The sequence below is a fragment of the Archocentrus centrarchus genome, chromosome 8, assembly GCF_007364275.1.
Source record: "Archocentrus centrarchus isolate MPI-CPG fArcCen1 chromosome 8, fArcCen1, whole genome shotgun sequence".
Classification (NCBI taxonomy): domain Eukaryota; kingdom Metazoa; phylum Chordata; class Actinopteri; order Cichliformes; family Cichlidae; genus Archocentrus; species Archocentrus centrarchus.
Window position 1 is genome coordinate 18,585,837 of NC_044353.1, and position 19,430 is coordinate 18,605,266.

General features: G+C 40.9%; 2 protein-coding genes and 1 pseudogene across 2 annotated transcripts; 2 read left to right on the top strand and 1 right to left on the bottom strand.

The window, feature by feature from the left end:
* Positions 1-11,710: 11,710 nt before the first annotated feature.
* On the bottom strand, positions 11,711-13,648 carry LOC115784990 (zinc finger X-chromosomal protein). Its single transcript, XM_030736408.1, has 2 exons — positions 13,356-13,648; positions 11,711-12,583 (listed from the first exon to the last, which is right to left on the bottom strand). Exons 1-2 carry the CDS (start codon positions 13,537-13,539, stop codon positions 11,796-11,798), a joined length of 972 nt encoding a protein of 323 aa, XP_030592268.1. The 5' UTR covers positions 13,540-13,648; the 3' UTR covers positions 11,711-11,795.
* A 364-nt stretch (positions 13,649-14,012) lies between these two features.
* Positions 14,013-15,857, top strand: LOC115784993 (methionine-R-sulfoxide reductase B1-A-like). The gene is made up of 4 exons (XM_030736409.1): positions 14,013-14,146; positions 14,689-14,831; positions 15,070-15,184; positions 15,549-15,857. The coding sequence occupies exons 1-4, from the start codon at positions 14,092-14,094 to the stop codon at positions 15,566-15,568; spliced, it is 333 nt and encodes a 110-aa protein (XP_030592269.1). The 5' UTR covers positions 14,013-14,091; the 3' UTR covers positions 15,569-15,857.
* Positions 15,858-16,092: 235 nt separating this feature from the next.
* On the top strand, positions 16,093-18,562 carry LOC115784991 (methionine-R-sulfoxide reductase B1-A-like; annotated as a pseudogene).
* The last annotated feature ends 868 nt before the right edge of the window (positions 18,563-19,430 follow it).

Here is a 19,430-nt window from a genome sequence, read left to right on the forward strand (position 1 = left end):
ATCTCAATCATGATTCTCACCATTGGACTTGTGCTTGTGTGTGTGGAATTTAAAGGAATAAATTAAGGGAAAGAAAGTGTAGCTTTCCCTCTAAGATTAAATTGCTCCTCGTTTTAACCGGTACTATGAGAGCAGCGGGGAGATCATTTCCCCTGATCTGACATTTAACTGCTTGCTGCTTGCTGTCTGGTGTAATATTATTAGTGCTTCAGATACCAGTTATTGCATAAACTTTAGGGACTGATTCTCTCTTGTGCGATAGACAAAATGTTGATGGTAGTTTTATCTAGCTTTTCGGGTATCCATTAATAATCATTAATTATAAGTAACTGCAGTCTGTGATGAAGTAGTGAAGCATGGGGCCGCCTGCAAAGACGCATAACAGTGTTGTGACATGTATCAGTTTTTTTTACTCCAGCCTTTAAAAGAATACCTTTAGTGTGTGCTGCCGCCTGCTGGGCAAACAGCAGAAGAACTCCGTACTTTCTCTGCATTCAAAGAAATCTGAGTTTCTAAAATATAAAGCACGAGTAGGATTTTCTCCAGAGAAAACTTTTCTGTCTCTTTTGAGTGGACATTGTGTTTAATAAGATTTCACACCTTTATAGGGTCATATAGATTTGTGTTTTTAAATAAAGCGTAAGGTTCTGGCCCTGACGAAACTTACCCCACAAGGGGAGTAGTGCGGTACCCATGTCGCCCATATTAGAAACAGCCACTGCCGCCGCCTGAAGAGGATGCTGTAACACCATGAGGACTGAAAGATTGTGTGAAAGATGCTGACACTTATGAAATTTGTCTTACCTTGAATATGCCATAGCTAAAGCTGTGCTTATATTATGTGTTTATTTACCTCAAGTGCTATGCTTTTGTGTCTGAGTGCAGGGGACTCAGACCCATGTGTTGTGCTCTGTGGGTGCTTTGTTTGGTAACATCACATCGTTTAATAGTGACAGAGGTTTCTGGAGTGGGATTAATGTTGCATCCTACCGGCAGCCACACCATGTGCGTGTGAGAGTTTAAAGTTAAATTCATATAATTTGAGCAGCATTTGACGCCTGCTATAAAATATGTTGGCAAAAAAAAAAAACAGCTCCCGCAGTAGATTACACATTCACTTTGGTCAATATTTACTCTTTTCATTTCATACTGAGTCATTGATGTTTCTGAGTTGATAGCAGATGGTTAAGAATTTTTATCACTTTTAAATTGGTATTTACTGATATTATTTTTATATCATGTATTAAAGTATATTAGTCACACACATACTGAATTACTGAACACTGAATATGTTAAGGTTACTGGGGTAAAGGTAAGGCCTGTTACAGCCAATACTCATGTATGCTTGAGACCTTGGTGGTTGGATGCAGGAACATTTTTGGGTCATGAAGGAAATGAGTTTTCATGAAGCTCATGGTATATGTTTGCCTTTACCAAATGTACACTTACTTCCTTGAGAAATTTGTCTTAGACTGGAAGATAAACATAACTGATTAAAAATACAGAAGCTTATAATGTTTCATGTCATCGGGAACTTTGTGGTCTCGCTGTGCAACGGACCACACTGATGGAGACTACACAATGATAGGAATGCAGACTTCGAGGTCACCCTACTGTTGAAATTCTCTGTTTTCCTCTGTTTTGTTTTGTATGATGATGAAACCAAGATTGAGAAGCTGTTACTATATGAAACTGTAAGCTGAAAAAGAATGTGCCAGCACTTCATGTCATACCCAATGGTATGGCATGCAGTCCTGACCCAGATTGATCTGTAAAACTGTTTGAAATGGCTTAATTAAATTTAATAATTGGACTCCTTATTCCGTTGTTGAGTGTCACTCCTGTTCGATGAACGAACACAGAAACCTGGGAGGAATAAGCTGGTGGCAGGTTTCTTCAGTTACATGACTTTGAAACCTCATGTTGTATTTTAGAAAGTTTTATGACAGACGGGCTCCAAAAGTGGAGTTCAGCAGACACATCTCAAACTAATAATAGCAACGATGAGAGACCGGCACAACATAACTGATAACGCTGTAAATAAACACATAAACACTCCCATGAGTGCGCTGTCGCTAGACCTGTGCATCATACTTGGAGTGCGTGATGAAGACTACAATACAGGAAAAAAGAAAAAAGAAAAACAAGTTTACACATGAAAAACATGATAGTCTGTGCATTCTGATTTAGCAACACCCTAAAGCTCTGCACGCTGCAGGCACCGGTTATTTAGGAGTGGGAGTTTTTGTAAAGTGATTTAAACATGGTAGTGGATTTGATGTGTTTTAGCGACACCCTGTTATCAACTTTATTCTGCTGTCAGCTACTGAGCTGCGTCTGTTGAAGAAAAACTGTGCAGAAATGTCTCATTAAGACTTAGACTCTCTGTTAATGATGAAGTAAAGATAAAGTATAGAAGTCTGGTTAATGGGTGAAGTACTGTGTCATATTGACTTACAAACAAACAAAAATGATTTTTATAAAGGTATACACAAAAACCGAGACACTATTTCAGCCTGTGTGAGATTCTGTTCTGACTTTGAATCATACTATGGGCTAAACTGTGTGGAACTTATAAAGTGGTCAGAAAAAAGGATGAGATTCTGCAGCTATAATGTTTTCACCAAACTGACAGGTTTGATCACGCTCAGTGAAACAGCGTCGGTGCTAAAACAGAACCTAGTATTACACGTTTAATTTCCAAATCTGCTTAAAAACTGACAGACTCATACAATAGTCGAATATGTGAGTAAAATAGAGTAGGGGTGCATTCTGCACTCTGTGTGAGGTATCAGTGAAACACATAATAAAGTAGCCAGGATGACTGCTGTTTATGATAGACTACATGTCTTTGTTTAAGGAGCCTAACAGCTATCATGAAACATATAAAATAAAGACAAACCAACTGTTGCTGTTGTTTCTAAAATGATCGGCCATTGTATAATGCTCCTAGAAGGTTGGCATGAAACACTGAATAAAGAGAGCCATCCAACTGTTGTTTTGGGTAAAAAGGGGGCTTTTTGTTTAAAAAAGAAGCTTTATGGCTCCCTGGAACCCTGCTGCACCATCACTGAGGCTGATATTGTTTAAAAGAGCACCTGTGTGACTGTCTCACAAATAAAACATTAGAAATAACACAGTAATAGATTAGGAAATATATACTAGCATCACACTTTTCTTACTAGACTACTTTGTAACAATGAATCCAAACAACAAAAACTCCATGTCTGCTGATCACACGGCAGATCCTCCATGCTTTAACATGGAAAAACAATGTGGTGTTCACAACTAAGAACCAGCCACACTGCTCCTGTCTGCCTCGACGGTGATGTGCAAAACACAAGGAGGTGGGGTTTGTTTGTATACCAACAAACGCAACAAAAGCAGATTTGGAAACAGTGGTGGCTCCAGAAATATTTTTCTGCAGGTGCTAAGTGAGGCTAAGCATTTTACTGAGGGTGCTATGAAGGATCATTTGTTCTTTCAGCTCTGAACGCACACAGACACAAGCGCCCCTCCCCCCGGCTTTGCCACTGTTTGAAAGTTAAACGTGTAACACTAGTTTCTGATTTAGTAGCGGATCTGTTTCACTGAGTGTGAAAACATCTCAGTTTGGTGAAAACATAGTTGCAGACTCTCAGCCTTTTCTGACCACTTTATAAGTTCCACACAGATTACCCACAGTTTGAGTCAAAGTCAGAACAGAATATCACACAGGATGAAATAGTGTCTCTGTGTCACATATACACTAATAATCAACTAAAACATCTTAACTGAGAAATTTCTGCAGTTTTTCTTCAACAGATTTGTAGTTATCTTATGTGTGGTCCACATTCATTCTGTAGTCATGAGTATTCTGCTTCTCATGCCTCAGGTTTTATGGTCCAAACACACTAAAGTCGGTGTCTTGTGCTGTCTATACTTTGTCGATGTCCACACCTTTCACATCGTTCTGAATGCTGATATTTGGCAGATGTAGTTCAATCGGAAATATTTCCACATTTATTCTGTAAATTGGATACATTTTAAAAATATATATCCCTATTCACAACGCTTGAGTCATTTAAAATGATGAAAAACAGTGAGCAGGACCTGAGTCTGGTAGAAACAGTGCTGTCCATAACACTTCATGAGGATCAAATAAAGAATATTGTTCTCAATGTAAAATTTCAAAGAAATTACAGATTTGAGCTAACCCTTTGTAACAACACTCTGCTACAACTGTTGGTGTATATTGTTTATATTATTCAGTTATGTATATGTGTATAAGTATTGGTGGGTGCATATGTGCATGCCTTTATGTATATTTTCTTTTTATTAATGTGACCCTAATTACAGGACATAAAATACAAAACAAGACAAGGCAATTTTTTTTTTTTTTTTTATTTGCCCACTTGTTTGATTGATGGTTGAATTTAACACTTTAATCCTTCAGGATCTTTTAAATATCTGGCTAAATCTCTTCCTCTTAAATGTCTTGAAAAACGATCAGGGACTGGGACCTGCCCCAGCCTGGGGTTTGGGTCCTGCAGCAGCAACAGTGGATGTGGATGGCTGTGTTTCTGTAGCCAAGACAGACTGGCGTTTGGGACGTGCAGCAGCCCGGGGTCTGGGAAGTGGGTCTGGGAAGTAGTTCCTCACTTCAATAGGCATTTTCAAATTATTAGGGATCATAAAGTGCGACCCAAATACGATGCGCTTGACTGATTTATTTTTTGACATTCTGCCCATCTTTGGTCCCGGGCTCACGTCTGTCTTCTGGCTCTTGTTGTCAAACTTCTCTCGCTGCAGCGGAGGGAAGTCTGACGATAGAAAGATGGAAGAATTCATTTCAGCCGCTTCCAGTGTGACTGCTTCCTTTGCCACTTTCCAGGACTTAGCTGGTTTCTGGACCTCCTTTCGGCCTTCCATCACCAGGTCTTTCTTCACTGAATGATTCTTTTCCAGTGTAACAGGTCTATTTTCTGTCTTACTGGCTTCTGCAGCCAAGACAGGCTGGGGTCTGGGACCTGCAGCAGGCTGGGGTTTGGGTCCTGTGGCAACCTCGGGGCTGGGACCTGCGGCAGCCTGGGGGCTGGGAACTGGGTCAGGCCAGTATTTCCTCACTTCGAGAGGCATTTTCGGGTCATCTGGGATCGTAAAATTTGACCCAGAGACATTTCCCTCGGTTGCAGAGGTGGGTCGTTCAGGTGCATTCTGAACGTCACCTGCGTCCTTTGCCACTTTCCAGGACTTAGCTGGTTTCTGGACCTCCTTTCGGCCTTCCATCACCAGGTCTTTCTTCACTGAATGATTCTTTTCCAGTGTAACAGGTCTATTTTCTCTCTTCCTGGCTTCTGCAGCCAAGACAGGCTGGGGTCTGGGACCTGCAGCAGGCTGGGGTTTGGGTCCTGTGGCAACCTCGGGGCTGGGACCTGCGGCAGCCTGGGGGCTGGGAACTGGGTCAGGCCAGTATTTCCTCACTTCGAGAGGCATTTTCGGGTCATCTGGGATCGTAAAATTTGACCCAGAGACATTTCCCTCGGTTGCAGAGGTGGGTCGTTCAGGTGCATTCTGAACGTCACCTGCGTCCTTTGCCACTTTCCAGGACTTAGCTGGTTTCTGGACCTCCTTTCGGCCTTCCATCACCAGGTCTTTCTTCACTGAATGATTCTTTTCCAGTGTAACAGGTCTATTTTCTCTCTTCCTGGCTTCTGCAGCCAAGACAGGCTGGGGTCTGGGACCTGCAGCAGCCTGGTGTCTGGGACCTGTGGCAACCTCGGGGCTGGGAACTGGGTCAGGCCGGTATTTCCTCACTTCGAGAGGCATTTTCGGGTCATCTGGGATCATAAAATTTGACCCAGAGACATTTCCCTCGGTCGCAGAGGTGGGTCGTTCAGGTGCATCCTGTTGAATTTCAGTCTGGGACTCCAAACCTTCTGTGGGATCTGGTGACTGAGATTGTCCCAGCTGTGATGCGATGAACTCTGCGGCTTTTTTAAAAACCCAGGGAATTACGTGATGCGTCAGAAGTAAGAGCGGCATCTTTGCGTATCAATCAAGTCCAGATGATACTCCACTAAATCTGCAACCGAAAAGTTTGGTTAAGCTTTCCGAGAGTGCGCTGTGTACAACAGGAGAAATTTTGTGGATGTAGTTTCAAGGTTCTGGCCTACTTTTGATCTTAATAATTGACATTCCAGAGAACTGTGACATCACAAGGTATACTTAAACATAGACCTAAACATTGTTACAATGGCAACTGTTTTTCTTTTAACAGCTGCTTCATTGGAAAACATTCTGTGGGTTTAAAATCCACTGACTGTATATTATAGCATAGACCTGTGATCCCCCCCACCCACCTGAGTGGGCCGCGAAGGTACTGCAGGTGGGCCGCGGTAATTCCTGCGCTTGCAAAATTAAATTATTTGCTCCCATTATGTTTTACTTGTGCATGACCTTTGACATAAATATAATCCCACATCCCCTTTCCTATTGGTGGAAAAATGCACCACATCAACAATCAAAAAATTACATGGCAACATTTTTGGTTGCTGAGCAACAGTTGAAAGTTGTGGGAATGACAGCAGCCAATGCGAGACAGCGATATTGATACTGAGCTTTGAGAGATTTGTTACATTTAGCGTGTTTGGAGTGTGTAGTTAGAAAATCCCTCAAAGTTTGGATGTTTCTTTGACTTTTAAGCTTTCTGGGTGTTAGTGCTATCTGCTTTGGTCTGCACACTGTCCAATAAAGCTGGAAGCTGGCGTAGCGCTAGGTTTCATTTTCAAGTCATTCAGAAATAAATATTTAAATAAACAAGACCAAATTTGTTGTGCGAAATTTTGACTGTTCTCCCCTTTAGCACATTATTTGTAAATGCAACAGCTGCCAGCATAAATAGTAACCCGGAGGCTACACCAGCTTCTAGCTTTGTTTAACAATGTTTCACAAAGCTGAGTGAGCCCAAAGGCAGCCGTGTGGTTACCACAATAAACAGCATCTTTTCTCAGTATTTTATATTTTATAAATTGGTTTATCGTTTGTTCCACTGAATTACTAAGCAGCTGAGACAGCCTCACGAATGTTAACAGGCAGAAAATAGTGTTTGTTGAAGCGCTCTGTTCACTGCAGCTCGCTGTCTTTAACAGTCTACTTGTTTATCCAAAACATGTGCTGATCATAAGTATTGATACTTAGAAGCTTTGTTTGGACAATAACCAAATTGGCCAGCAGGTGTCACTGTGCACATGGGTTTCAGATTGTTTCGAATTCCGACACAAACGCTTCAGTTTGTCCATCACTAGCCTCCATATCTCAGATGGGAGATCAGACGCAAAAATATCAACGATGACAGATTGATTACAAAAAGACAAACGGAACCACCGCAACAGAGACCTATGACCCGGGTGCCATTAGATTCCTTCCGGTTTGGGCCTTTTAAAATAAATCACAGCTCTGTGTGTGTGTGTGTGTGTGTTGTGTGTATATATATATATATATTTACACACACACACACACACACACACACACACACACACACACACACACACACACACACACACACACACACACACACACACACACACACACAATTAATTAATATTCCAGTATTGTCCAGTCAGCAGGGATGAGGTCAATATGTATAAAAATGGCTGTAATTCCTAAACAGTTCATGCAAAATGTTTGTAAAACTACTTGAATTAAAGCTGAAAGTGTGCACTTCACTCACATCTTGATTGTTTGATTAAAAAAAAAAAAAAGAAGTTTTTTTATTCACAGAGCCCATCAAGATTTGCATACATCTTTGCTTTGTATCTTCTCAAATAAAGTTGATGGAGTGTAAGGTGAACTGCAGAAGGAAGTGCTGGAGTCTCTCTGTGTTGCTGAAGGCGTGGGCAGTCAATGAACTGCTCCCAGAGTGTGGGTGCATCAGGGCTCTGATGAATGGTGGCCTCACTGGACAGCGGGAACAGACACAGTCATCACAGACTTCGTAACGTAACAGTCACAACAACTGTCTCCTTGGTTTTATATTGATTGACACTGAAGGACGATGTGATATGACATGGCTCCTAGGGTGAACAGACTTGTTTCACCGTTTTGATTTCCTCTCTGAACCACTGAAAGCAAACACATGTACAGTATCAGCCTATGACAGTTAAGGGTGCTTAAAGCGTTTCTAACCCACTCTGGAATATATGCCACAACTGTCCTATGAATCTTTTCCAAAGATTACTCAGATATTTTAAGAATGTTGTTAAACTGCTGCTTATTGTGCTGGATTCCTAATAGATGTAGTCATTTAAAAGATTTATATATTTACTCCCTATTCATGGCACATCATCAGGGATATGTAAAGGAGGACAGTGAGCTATTTAAAAAAAAAAGAAAAAAAAAGAAGCTGAACAGGTTTTGCCAGTCAACTCTAGAAATAACCAGCTGAATTTAGAAGAAGTTATTTTAATTTTTTACTCTTGTATTTTTTACTATTATATCGTAAATATACAAAATTCAGTGATTTAGAAGTAATCTAAATGCTACATGTGATTTATCCTAATAAAGCTGCAGAGACAGAATAATCAAAGCACTGCCATGCCAGTGATTAGAAGCTGCTCTGCTATCCCAGCTGAGAGGCCAGGTTTATTCAGTCATAGCCCTTCTGGTCTTTCACCTCCGTGGCAGATGACCAAGTGGTTGCAGAGAGATGAGAGTGAAGAGTTCAGGTGAGAGGTCACCTTGACTAAGAGGTAAGCCTGCTTTTTCACAGAGGAACTGACCTCGCAGTTAGCCAGGTGGTAAGTGTGTGACTGCAGAAACACGACTTTGTGGGGTGTCTCATTGAATGCTAGTCGTAGCCCTCCAGTGTGACATAGAGTGTGAGATGGAGGGGTGGAAAGCCTCAGGGTCACATTGTGCATTCATCCAGCGTGTTGCTGTTAACAGAGTTGACAGCCTATGAGATGTAATGTATACATCTTAGGGCTGGGCAATAAATCAATAGCAATATGTATTGCGATAGACACGTGATCAATATAGCATTTTTGTATGCTTTACTCAGAGTATTTACGGAGCTGTCGGGTTTCCGATATGTGTCCCCCCCCAATAGTAAACTCATTCCTACGCCCTTGCTCAAATGGTCTCCATATCTCTTTCTAACAGACATCTTTGGAATGTAGTGGAACTGAAGATTCCTGTATGTGCAGCCGACAAATCTGCAGCGACTGCGTGATGCTATCATGTCAATATGGCCAAAAATCTCTGAGGAGAGTCTCCAGCAGCTTGTTGAGTCTGTGTCACTAAGAATTAAGGCATCTCGAAGGGAAAAGAGAGTTCAACCAGATAGCAGCAAGGTGAAAGTAATGAAGCATCTGGTGCACGAATATTTATAGTTGCACTGAGGCTTCATTTAGGTGCATTTAACTAATAGTTAATATTTAAGTAATAATATCCACAAGAAAATATGCCAACTGAGGCAAATTAGATCCACAGTGAGTGGTACAAACTGTGACAAACTGCTCAGCAGGAGGGGAAACATGAGCCATGGCACAATATGACTCATTTAACACTGTGGATGAGTCTAGACTATTGTGTGCTGCCAGTAGTTGCTCTATCCTTATAAAGTTTGCCTTTTTTGATCTTGATAAGTCTCATTGTTACAGTCAAGAAGTGCTTTGAGAAAGCTATTATCAAAATGACCCTCTTTTGTGCGTAATCCTCTGAGCCCAGGGGCCAGTTTTAAAACAGCAATCACCTCGAACCTCATCCATTAAAGGCACCATTGATAGCATTATTTTTGACGCTATCCATGGCCTCACATAACTCATCCTGGCAAAACAAGCATTACAATGTAAGCATATTATGTTATTTACTTTAGCATCTTAGCATGCCAACAGTCGCAAAGTAGCACAAAACACAGCTTAAAGTAGCTGGAAATTTAATGAAAATAAACTTATTAGGATACACCACTCCACATGCACAGTCTCATTTACGGGGTGGTGATCCATCCAACACTGCCGTTTAAAAATTTTAGATCTAGGTGTTTGGTCTCAGCACACTGAAAGAGAAAATGCAACAATTTGAATAAGTGTTAATGTTATTTGTTAATGTGAATGTGGCAGAAATTCAGTTACTGCATGTGTGCTGGTTTTCTGAGTCTCTCATTTTAGTCTTCTTGATATTTAAAAAAAAAAAATTACTGGATTTTTTAAAATTATGGGATCTCAGATTTTTTTTTTTTTTTTAAAAGTTGTAATTAGCACTAATTAATATCACGACTTTAAGCTGAAGAAGCATTGCAGTTGTTAAATGGTAAGAAATAAATGTTTAATAAAAGTTTCTTTCTCCTGACTTCTGTATTTTCTCTGGAATGTTACAGATCTGACCTCTCGCTCTATGACAGGTGGAATAGGCTTCAAGAAGAAGAAAATAGATGGATGTTATATTTGTTTATTTCAAATCCAAAAATTTTTGGATGTTGAAAAATTCAGTATCAAAGAAACAAATAAGCCTCTGTAATTCACATTACTCTCAAATGAACGAAACGTCCTGAACTTCCTCAGTTTGTGCCGTCATACAGACACATACAAGCAGTAGATGTCAAATTTAAAGTAGTTCCACAGTTTAATCATCAACATACAGGAACGTTTGTCAAGTCAAAATTCACAAAGAAATCTCTACAATATCTACATAATTTACAATATCTCATTAGATACAGCTCTGTGACAATACACAATAACTATACTGAAATTAACACAATGTACCATGAGATGCTTGAGTCAATTAAAGGATAACATCGATATGACTACAGCCAGAAACAAACAGACCACAAGTTATATGACAGGATGTTAAACATTTGTGTCCACCATGTAGAGAGTTGGCCGCACAACACCAGAACATCTCAGAAAGCAATATACAAAAATACAAGAAATGGGAAGAACAGCTGCAGAGGTGTTGGCCTGCGCTCACGCTGTCAAAGAGGAACTCATTTTGTATGAAAGCCCAGCAGTAAATAAACAAAACAGCAAAATCATGGTAACCAACAGCAGCAAACAACTGTAGAAACGATGCACTACTCTTTAAAGCAAACTGAACATTTTGTATTTAATTTTAAGCTCTCTGACGCCACTGCATGTGGGGTTTTCCTCATGCGGCATCCTCCCTTCTCTGCTGCCCGTAACCTTTCCAAAACTGGCTTTAACTATCAGATTTAAGTTTTCAAACTCTGCAATACGCAGATGAGGCTGCGCCGACTTACATCCACATGCTCCCTGCCATATTCTTCAGTTATATGGGGACACCCACTCCCTCAGTCTACAGGAAAACAAGTCAATCACTCCAATTAGTGTAATTCATAAACAGAAGTATAATCAGGCACTGTTAAGTAAAATGGATATTAAAAGCTACCCAATCTCAACTAGACAAAAATCCAACCTATGGCTTTCATACACTGGCAAATTCCATGGCTTTAATAAAGTGTCTGCCTTTTCATGACTTTGCAAATGCACCTTTAGATTAGGTGCAAACCTGATCTAAGGCGTAAGGCCTCTCTCCTGTATGTGTGGCCCTGTGCCTCGTCATCTGTCCACTTTGGCGAAAACATTTACCGCAAACGTTGCAAGTGTACGGTTTTTCTCCTGTATGGTACCTCATGTGCGTTTTGAGTTCACTGCTTGTGCTGAAGAGCTTGCCACACTCGCCGCACTGATACGGTCTCTCCCCTGAATGACTCCTTTTATGAATCGTAAGGTTCTGGCTTTGACTGAACGATTTTTCACAGACGTCACAGTGATACGGTTTTTCTCCAGAATGGGTCCTCACATGCACAGTGAGATGGTCCCTGCGGTGAAAAGTTCTGCCACATTCTTGACACACAAGCTCTTCCATGTCCATGTGTGTTTTCTTGTGCGTTTGGAGACAACGGAAATAGGAAAAGTCTTACCACAAACATCACAAAAAAATGCTTTTCTGTGTTTGGTTTTCAAATGACGAAGAAGTTCTTTTTTATACTTGTATTTCTTCCCACAAAGAACACAATCAGTACACTTCTTGTGTGTTTTTATGTGTTTCTTTAATGCAGCGATGTAGTAAAATCCCTTCCCGCACAAATGGCAGAAACTGCGGTCTTTTTTCCCTTTAACAGAGCAGTTCTCACTAGACAAAGCTGCTTGGTCTTTCTTATTGTCACCAACGGGTTTTCCTGGCAGCGTCTTTTCGTTCTCTTTCACCATTTTGGGCTGTTCCCCTCCTCTGCTGTTCACCATCTCCTCGTCACTCACAGCTGCAGAGGAGTCTGAAGAAAGCGGCTGCATTTCATGTGATATCAGCATCTCCAATCGGTCTTCCTCACTTTTCACAATTTCTGAAGGAGAAACAAAAATCTCTGGTGTTTCACTCTCGACCCCACGCTCCTCCTGCTCCTTCTTCACCTCAGGCATCTCCACCAGGCAGTAGTTCCAGCTGTTATTGCTTAGATCTGCACTTAAATTAGAAACTGTTAAGTAAGACTCTTCTGGGGTTGGAGGTCCCTGGTTTTCCTGCAGCAACGGGGAGTCACGTTTGTCTCCATGTTCCATGGTACTGTTGGTCGCTGGAAGTTCAGCAGCTACAAAGGAAAAGTGTACAGAAGTTAGTGGTTCTGCTGGAGGTTTCTTCCTGTTAAAAGGGAGTTTTTCCTTCCCACTGTTGCCAAGTGTTTGCTCATAGGGGGCCGTTTTGTCTGTTGGGTTTTCTCTGTATTATTGTAAGGTCTTTACCTACAATACAAAGCACCTTGAGGCGACTGTTTGTTGTGATTTGGCGCTCTATAAATAAAACTGAATTGAAGTTTCTAAGATTTGTAGTGCCAAGTACACCAACTTCAGTTTTATCTGAATTTAGAAGCAGGAAATTAGAGGTCATCCAGGCCTTTATGTCTTAAAGACATTCATGCAATTTAACTAATTAATGTGTGTCATCTGGCTTCAAGGATAAATAAAGCTGGGTTGCATCTGCATAGTAATGAAAATGTATGCAATACTTCCTAATAATACTGCCTAAGGGAGCAATGGTCTGTGGCCACCACCTGCAAAACGAATGTTTATTGGTTTATTGGCGGGAGGGGGCGGCTTGTTGCATCGCCAGTGCACCTGTTGTCATTTTCATTCACCGAAGCACGTGAAATGGATTCACAAAGGTTTATGCTTCCTAACTGAAAAGATTGATATGCCTGAAGTTGAACTGACTTTATATTGATTAAGTGTTACCTTAATATTTTTAGCAGTGTACTGAAACGTCTCTGCGAGGATTATTGGCGCATGCGTGAGCGTGAAGCTCATTCATAGCTACAAAGCTGTTTAAAAAGTTACCACTACCCTAGGAGAAACATCTTCCCAAACCTGATTTCTTTGGCAGATGAGCCAGCTGATGTCGTACACTTCCCGCCTCGTCTTTAGATCGATAAACTTGGGCTTCGTGCAGAGCTAAAGTGATGGTTTTCTCCACCTCTCCGAGGATCTCCTCTGCTGCTCCGTACAGCCGCTGGTGAATAAACAACCTCAGCTGAAACATCGTGGCCTCCATATCTCAGGTGGGAGAACAGACGCCAAAACATTAATCGACGAAAGCTTGATAACTAAAAGACAAACTCAGCCGCTAAAACAGACCGACAACCTATGCGCCATGAGAGACCATGGCATCACCTCCGGTTTGGGTCTTTCAAAATAAAGGTGTGAAGTCAAACAGATGTTCCAGTAAAGCCACATCATTAGGAATTACAATAGCAAAACGCAACTATATTCCAGCTCAACCAATCTGAGAACCAATCTAATATAAAAGCTGAACTGTAGTGGGACTCTAAATGATGATGCATTGATAAAGCCTAGCAATATACCGAACATTGATGGTGCATGTTTAATATTAACAAAATGTTTTGTTCTAATTTCACATCTGCATATGCGCGAAAGGAATAACTAGATTACTGTGAAATCTGTCATTAAATTAAAAAAAAAAAAAAAAAAAAAAAAGAGGTCAGTATGCTTTTAGTTTGAAAGTTAAAAACTTGGACAGGAAGTAAATTTTGTTTCCAGCTGGCTGGTCTGCAGAGAAGGATCCTGAAACACTGCACGAAAAGCGATGTCGTTTTGTTCTTTCTTTGGTGGAGAGGTCTTTAAAGACCATTTTAAACCAGGTACCGCTATGACTTTTTACTTCTTGTACTTTATTCAAGACTTCTGCATAACGATGCTAGAAACCGGCCGGCAACCGGTTGGTACTTATACAACGTAAATGCGAGTAAAGTTTCAAACTGCTGTTTAGGTCGTCCTAACTTGTCCGTTACTAAACTTTTACGGTATAAAAGCCTTTAGGAAGGTATGTTTTTATATCCAAGGTCGCTGATAGGTTAAGTGATTGTCGTGAAAATGAAAATGAAAATGAAAAGCGAAGCTCGTTTAACCTGTTTTGCAACCCATGTTCGAGTTACAGAATAACGAGATTACAAAACAGGATTCACGTAAGAGGATTTCATTAAAAAAAGAAAAATGTGCACGGCGTTAAACGACTAGAACTGCAACAACGATAAAGATTAGAATTGCAGTAAACTTAAAAAATAAATAAATACTTTATATACAAAATTGAAAACTGTTTACAGTAGAAACACCAAGAATAGATCTTTATTCAAATCGCTCTCTCCTCATGTAGTGCAACAGTGTCCTATTCTTTTTTCCTCAGGGATTTATGTGTGCTCCAAATGCAACCACCAGCTGTTTTCCAGCTGCTCCAAGTATGAGCACTCATCGCCCTGGCCAGCCTTCACAGAGACCATCCACAAGGATAGTGTGTCCAAATATGAGGAGAGGCCTGGGGCATACAAGGTACTGTCATTTTCTCTCTATCACCACACGGGTATACACACACACACACACACACACACACACACACACACACACACACACACACACACACACACGATCAATTTGAACTGGTGAACATGATTTATGTCACCTACTGTGAAGCTCCAGATGGTTGTAAATCAGCCGACCTCTGAGGGACTTTCTTGATGGCCCTAAATGGATCGAATCAATTCTATCAGTCGCTTTTGTCTTTTTCCAGGTGCTGTGTGGAAAGTGTGGAAATGGACTGGGCCATGAGTTTGTGAATGATGGGCCGTCCAAAGGGCTCTCGCGCTTCTGAATATTCAGCAGCTCACTGACGTTCGTCCCTAAAGGTACAAATAGTTAGGCTATTTCACCACACAATGTTGAGACTACTGTACCTGTAAGTTTAGCATTTGTGATATGAGCCTAGGAACGCATTGATACCAATTTCGAGTGGGCATAAAGAAGTAGTGTTGTTCCATATGATATATATATATATATATATATATATATATATATATATATTTTATCTTTAAATATTCTTTAAAACCAGAATATCATGTTTTTTGTTTTTTACATGTAGTGTAGAATAGCCTAAGAATGTGATACTTTTGTGCCACAGTCCTCAAAGGTACAAATTAAAGTCTTTCAGAAAATGCCATCCTCATCAAGATTTACACGTACCATCTGCTTTTCTTTGTCCCTTCTCCACAGATAAGGTTGATGGACTGTAAGGTGAGCTGCAGAAGAAGTGCTGCTTGAATTACAAGTCTCGCTGTGTTGCTGAACGTGTGGACAGTCAATGAAGTGCTCTGGAACAAAGCCCAGTGCGGGAGCACCAGAGCTCTGATCAGCAGTGGCCTCACTGCACAGCAAGAACAGAGGACAGCTCTCGATACATCTGCTATGCAATTATCACAGACTTAGTAACTTATTGATCACAACCTTAATGTCTCCTTGGTTTTAAATTGATTGATCCTGAACCCTGGTGAGGCCTGCATTTGATGGGTTACAATAACCTGTATGCACAGCAATAAATAAATCTATTTTAAATGAAAAATGTACTATTTTAATAATCTGATTATTTATCTGATTTCTAATGGATTTCATTTCCTTTCCTTGATTCATTTATTTATTCCAATATTCATGAATAAAATAAAGTGAAAGTAGTTACATGCCTTGTAGTTTTTCAGAAAATTGCCACCAGGTGGAAGCAATGAGAAAAGGATCATTACACAAGAGGCACAGAGCTGCTGACACTGGATCTGTACACTAAGGTTTTTCAGGCCTAAGCTGGGCGACTGTAAAGAAAAAGACTCCTTTGGCTTTAAGGAATTTGAAATGGATGAAATGTCTTACTGCTGTTTTTCTGGCGGAGAAGAATATAAGAATCACTTCCAGCCTGGTGAGTGAAACAAAGTGTGAGGCTGCATGTGACTGTGTAACAAGACACTGCTGTGAAAATAGAAGAGCGTGCCCCATTTCTTGTTTACAGGTATATATGTGTGCTCCGGATGTGGCCACGAGTTATTTTCAAGCACGTCAAAGTTCGAGCACTCTTCTCCGTGGCCGGCATTTTCACAGACAATCCATCAAGACAGTGTCTCAAAACACCCTGAAGCTTGGGGACCCATAAAGGTAGTTCTTATTTGTTAGTAAGTTTCTTATAATAAGCTGGGCCAAATGGGGTTTAACACTGATGCCAATCAGGTATAAAGTGTTGTCTTGTACCATCTGGATTTAAATTCCTCAGGTTTGTTGTGGGAAGTGTGGCAATGGACTGGGTCATGAGTTCTTGTATGACGGACCAAGAGAAGGGCTGTCGCGCTTCTGAATCTTCAGCAGCTCGCTGATGTTTATCCCTAAAGGCGACTCTATCAGGGGTTTCTATCACTCTGCCATACGCTACACCACACAGCTGGTTTGGTACATCACACTCCTACCGTCCACCTGCAACTAGCTGTTCTGTTTCTTCTCTCTAAACAGAAAAGGGTGATGGACAGAAAAGTGAGCAGTGAAAGACAAAGGTTTCCTGCTGCTGACGGTGTGCACGGCGAATGAAGTGCTCGGGATAAAGTCCAATGGATCTCCTAGGCGCTGATGGATGGTGGCCAGCAGGAGGAAAAGATTTAGTCAAACATGAACGCAAAAGACAAACAGAAGAACAACCAGGTCAAATTCAGCAACATTATTTGAACTTTATGCTTTATTGTTGAACTTGTCCCCCTGGCAAATAGTTTGAGATGTTTAACAGCTATAGGGCATCAAATGAACCCACCTCTGTGAAAATGTGTCGATGACTGTTGCACAGTCTAATTCCAGGATTCCACCAGCTGATGGGGCTATATAGCCTAAATAATCATTGATTTTCTGCATTATTAGTCACCTAATGCTGTGCTGTGGACACGGCTTGTTATCTGTGCAAGAACTTTAGATTTTTATCTGTTTTGGAATGTCATCAATGAGGCTTCTGACTGATCCCAGCTTCTGAAATGTCACTCAGCATTTCATCAGCACAAAATGACTTGTGCACATGAAATCATACAGCCAGAGTCATAAAGAACCATCTTCATTAACACTGTGATCAAGAAGTGCTGGAGCAGATAGTATCCAGAGAGCCACGATCACAACTTCATGTAACATCATGGTACCTGCCAAGTACCCCCAAAAACCCACACAAATCTACCTGTGAGCACTGATGCTGCTTTAAAGTCATTTCAAATATTAATTTAACTTAGGGTTGTATAAAGTTGGTTAACTATGCAAAGGATCAATATACACTTATCGGCCAATTTGTTAGGTATACCTTGCTAGTACTTGATTCAACCCCCTTTTTCCTTTAGAACTGCCTTAATTGTTCATGGCACAGACTCAATAAGGTGCTGGAAACATTCCTCAGAGATTTTGATCCACACTGACATGGTAGCATCGCACAGTTGCTGCAGATTTGTCAACTGCACGTCCATGATGAGAATCCTGTCTTCTACCACGAAGGTGCTCTATTAAATAGAGATCTGGTGACTGTGGGGACCGTTTGAGTACAGAAAACTCAGTCATGTTCAAGAAACCAGTTTGAGATGATTTGAGTTTTGTGACATAGTTTGTTATCCATCAGAAGATGGGTACACTGTGTTCTTAAAGGGATGGACATGGTCAGCAACAATACTCAGGTAGCTGTGGTGTTTAAATGATGCTCAGGTGGTATTGAGGGTCCCAAAGTGTGCCAAGAAAATATCCCCAATACTAATTCACCACCATCTCCAGTCTGAACCACTGGTACAAGGCAGGATGAATCCACGCTTTCATATTGCTTCTGACCTTAACATCTGAATGTTGCAGCAGAAACTGAGAATCATCAGACCAGGCAACATTTTTCTAATTTTCTGTTGTCAAGCTTGTGTAAATTGGAGCCTCTGGTTCCTGTTCTTAGCTGACATGAGTGGCACCCTATGTAGTCTTCTGCTGCTGTAGCCCGTCTGCTTCAGAGTTCAATGTGTTGTGCATTCAGAGATCTTTTTCCTGCCAGCTTGAATTTCAGCAGATCATCTTGACCTTGTCTACATGCCTATGTTGCCTGGCTGGTTAGATATTTGCATTAATAAGCAGATGAACAGGTGTACCTAACAAAGTGGCCAGTGAGTGCATGACCTTGATTGGTGTGAGCTGACTGACTGGAGTAAATAGAGAAGAAACTCTATCAGCACTCCCCGCATTAAAAGTATTCTCATTCCCTGTGGCCAGCAACAACAAAGCAAAACAGAACTTATCAGTAACTTTTCACAGATGTTGTCCATTTGCTTTAAGTGATTGTTGAGGGTTTCTAAAGACAAGTAAAATGCTTTTACACAAATAATGTCTGATGGTTTTTTTTGTAATGGAATTTAGGTGGCCTTTTTCTAAGATCTACTGATTGAGAGTGCCGTACATATCTGGACATCATGTCTCCACTGCCCCATTCTGTCTCCCTTTCAAGCCAGCCGCTTGTTTCCAGATCTAGAGCCTGCAGTTATGGGGCACTGAGCAGTAAACCTCAGTCTATGTTACAGACTTTAGGGCCTGTGTGCCTTTTTTGTGTGCATTTTTTTCTACTCAACAAAGTTTTCTAGACATCTCAGCGAGCAGTAGTTCTTGGCTGTTAGAGTGGTGGAATTTTAAACAAAGCAAGGATGTGGGTGTGTATTCAACAGCTCTCATGCTGTTTAAGTGTCTAGGATGAGCAGGTGTGAAGCTGCTGATTTTCAAAGGCTGGAAGATCTAAGGGGGAGATGAAAGCTTCACTGTCAGACAGAGGATTAAGAACGGAAGTGCAAACATTCATAGATTGTAATGCTGAAGTATTTAGAGCAAAACCTTCATTGCACATTTATGTGGTGCTGATTTTGTCTGCAACTTCATTTCCAAAAAAAAAATCAGGATGCTGTGTAAAAAGTTAAGGGGCAGTAAAAGACTGGTGGAACATCTCACCTGGTCAAACAACACACATATAACATGAAGAAACATTATTGGCTATAAAAAAAGAGAGCATCACAAAGAGGCTGAGTCCTTCAAGTGTAAATATTGGGAATATTGAGAGACTACATGGGCAAATCTTTCAAC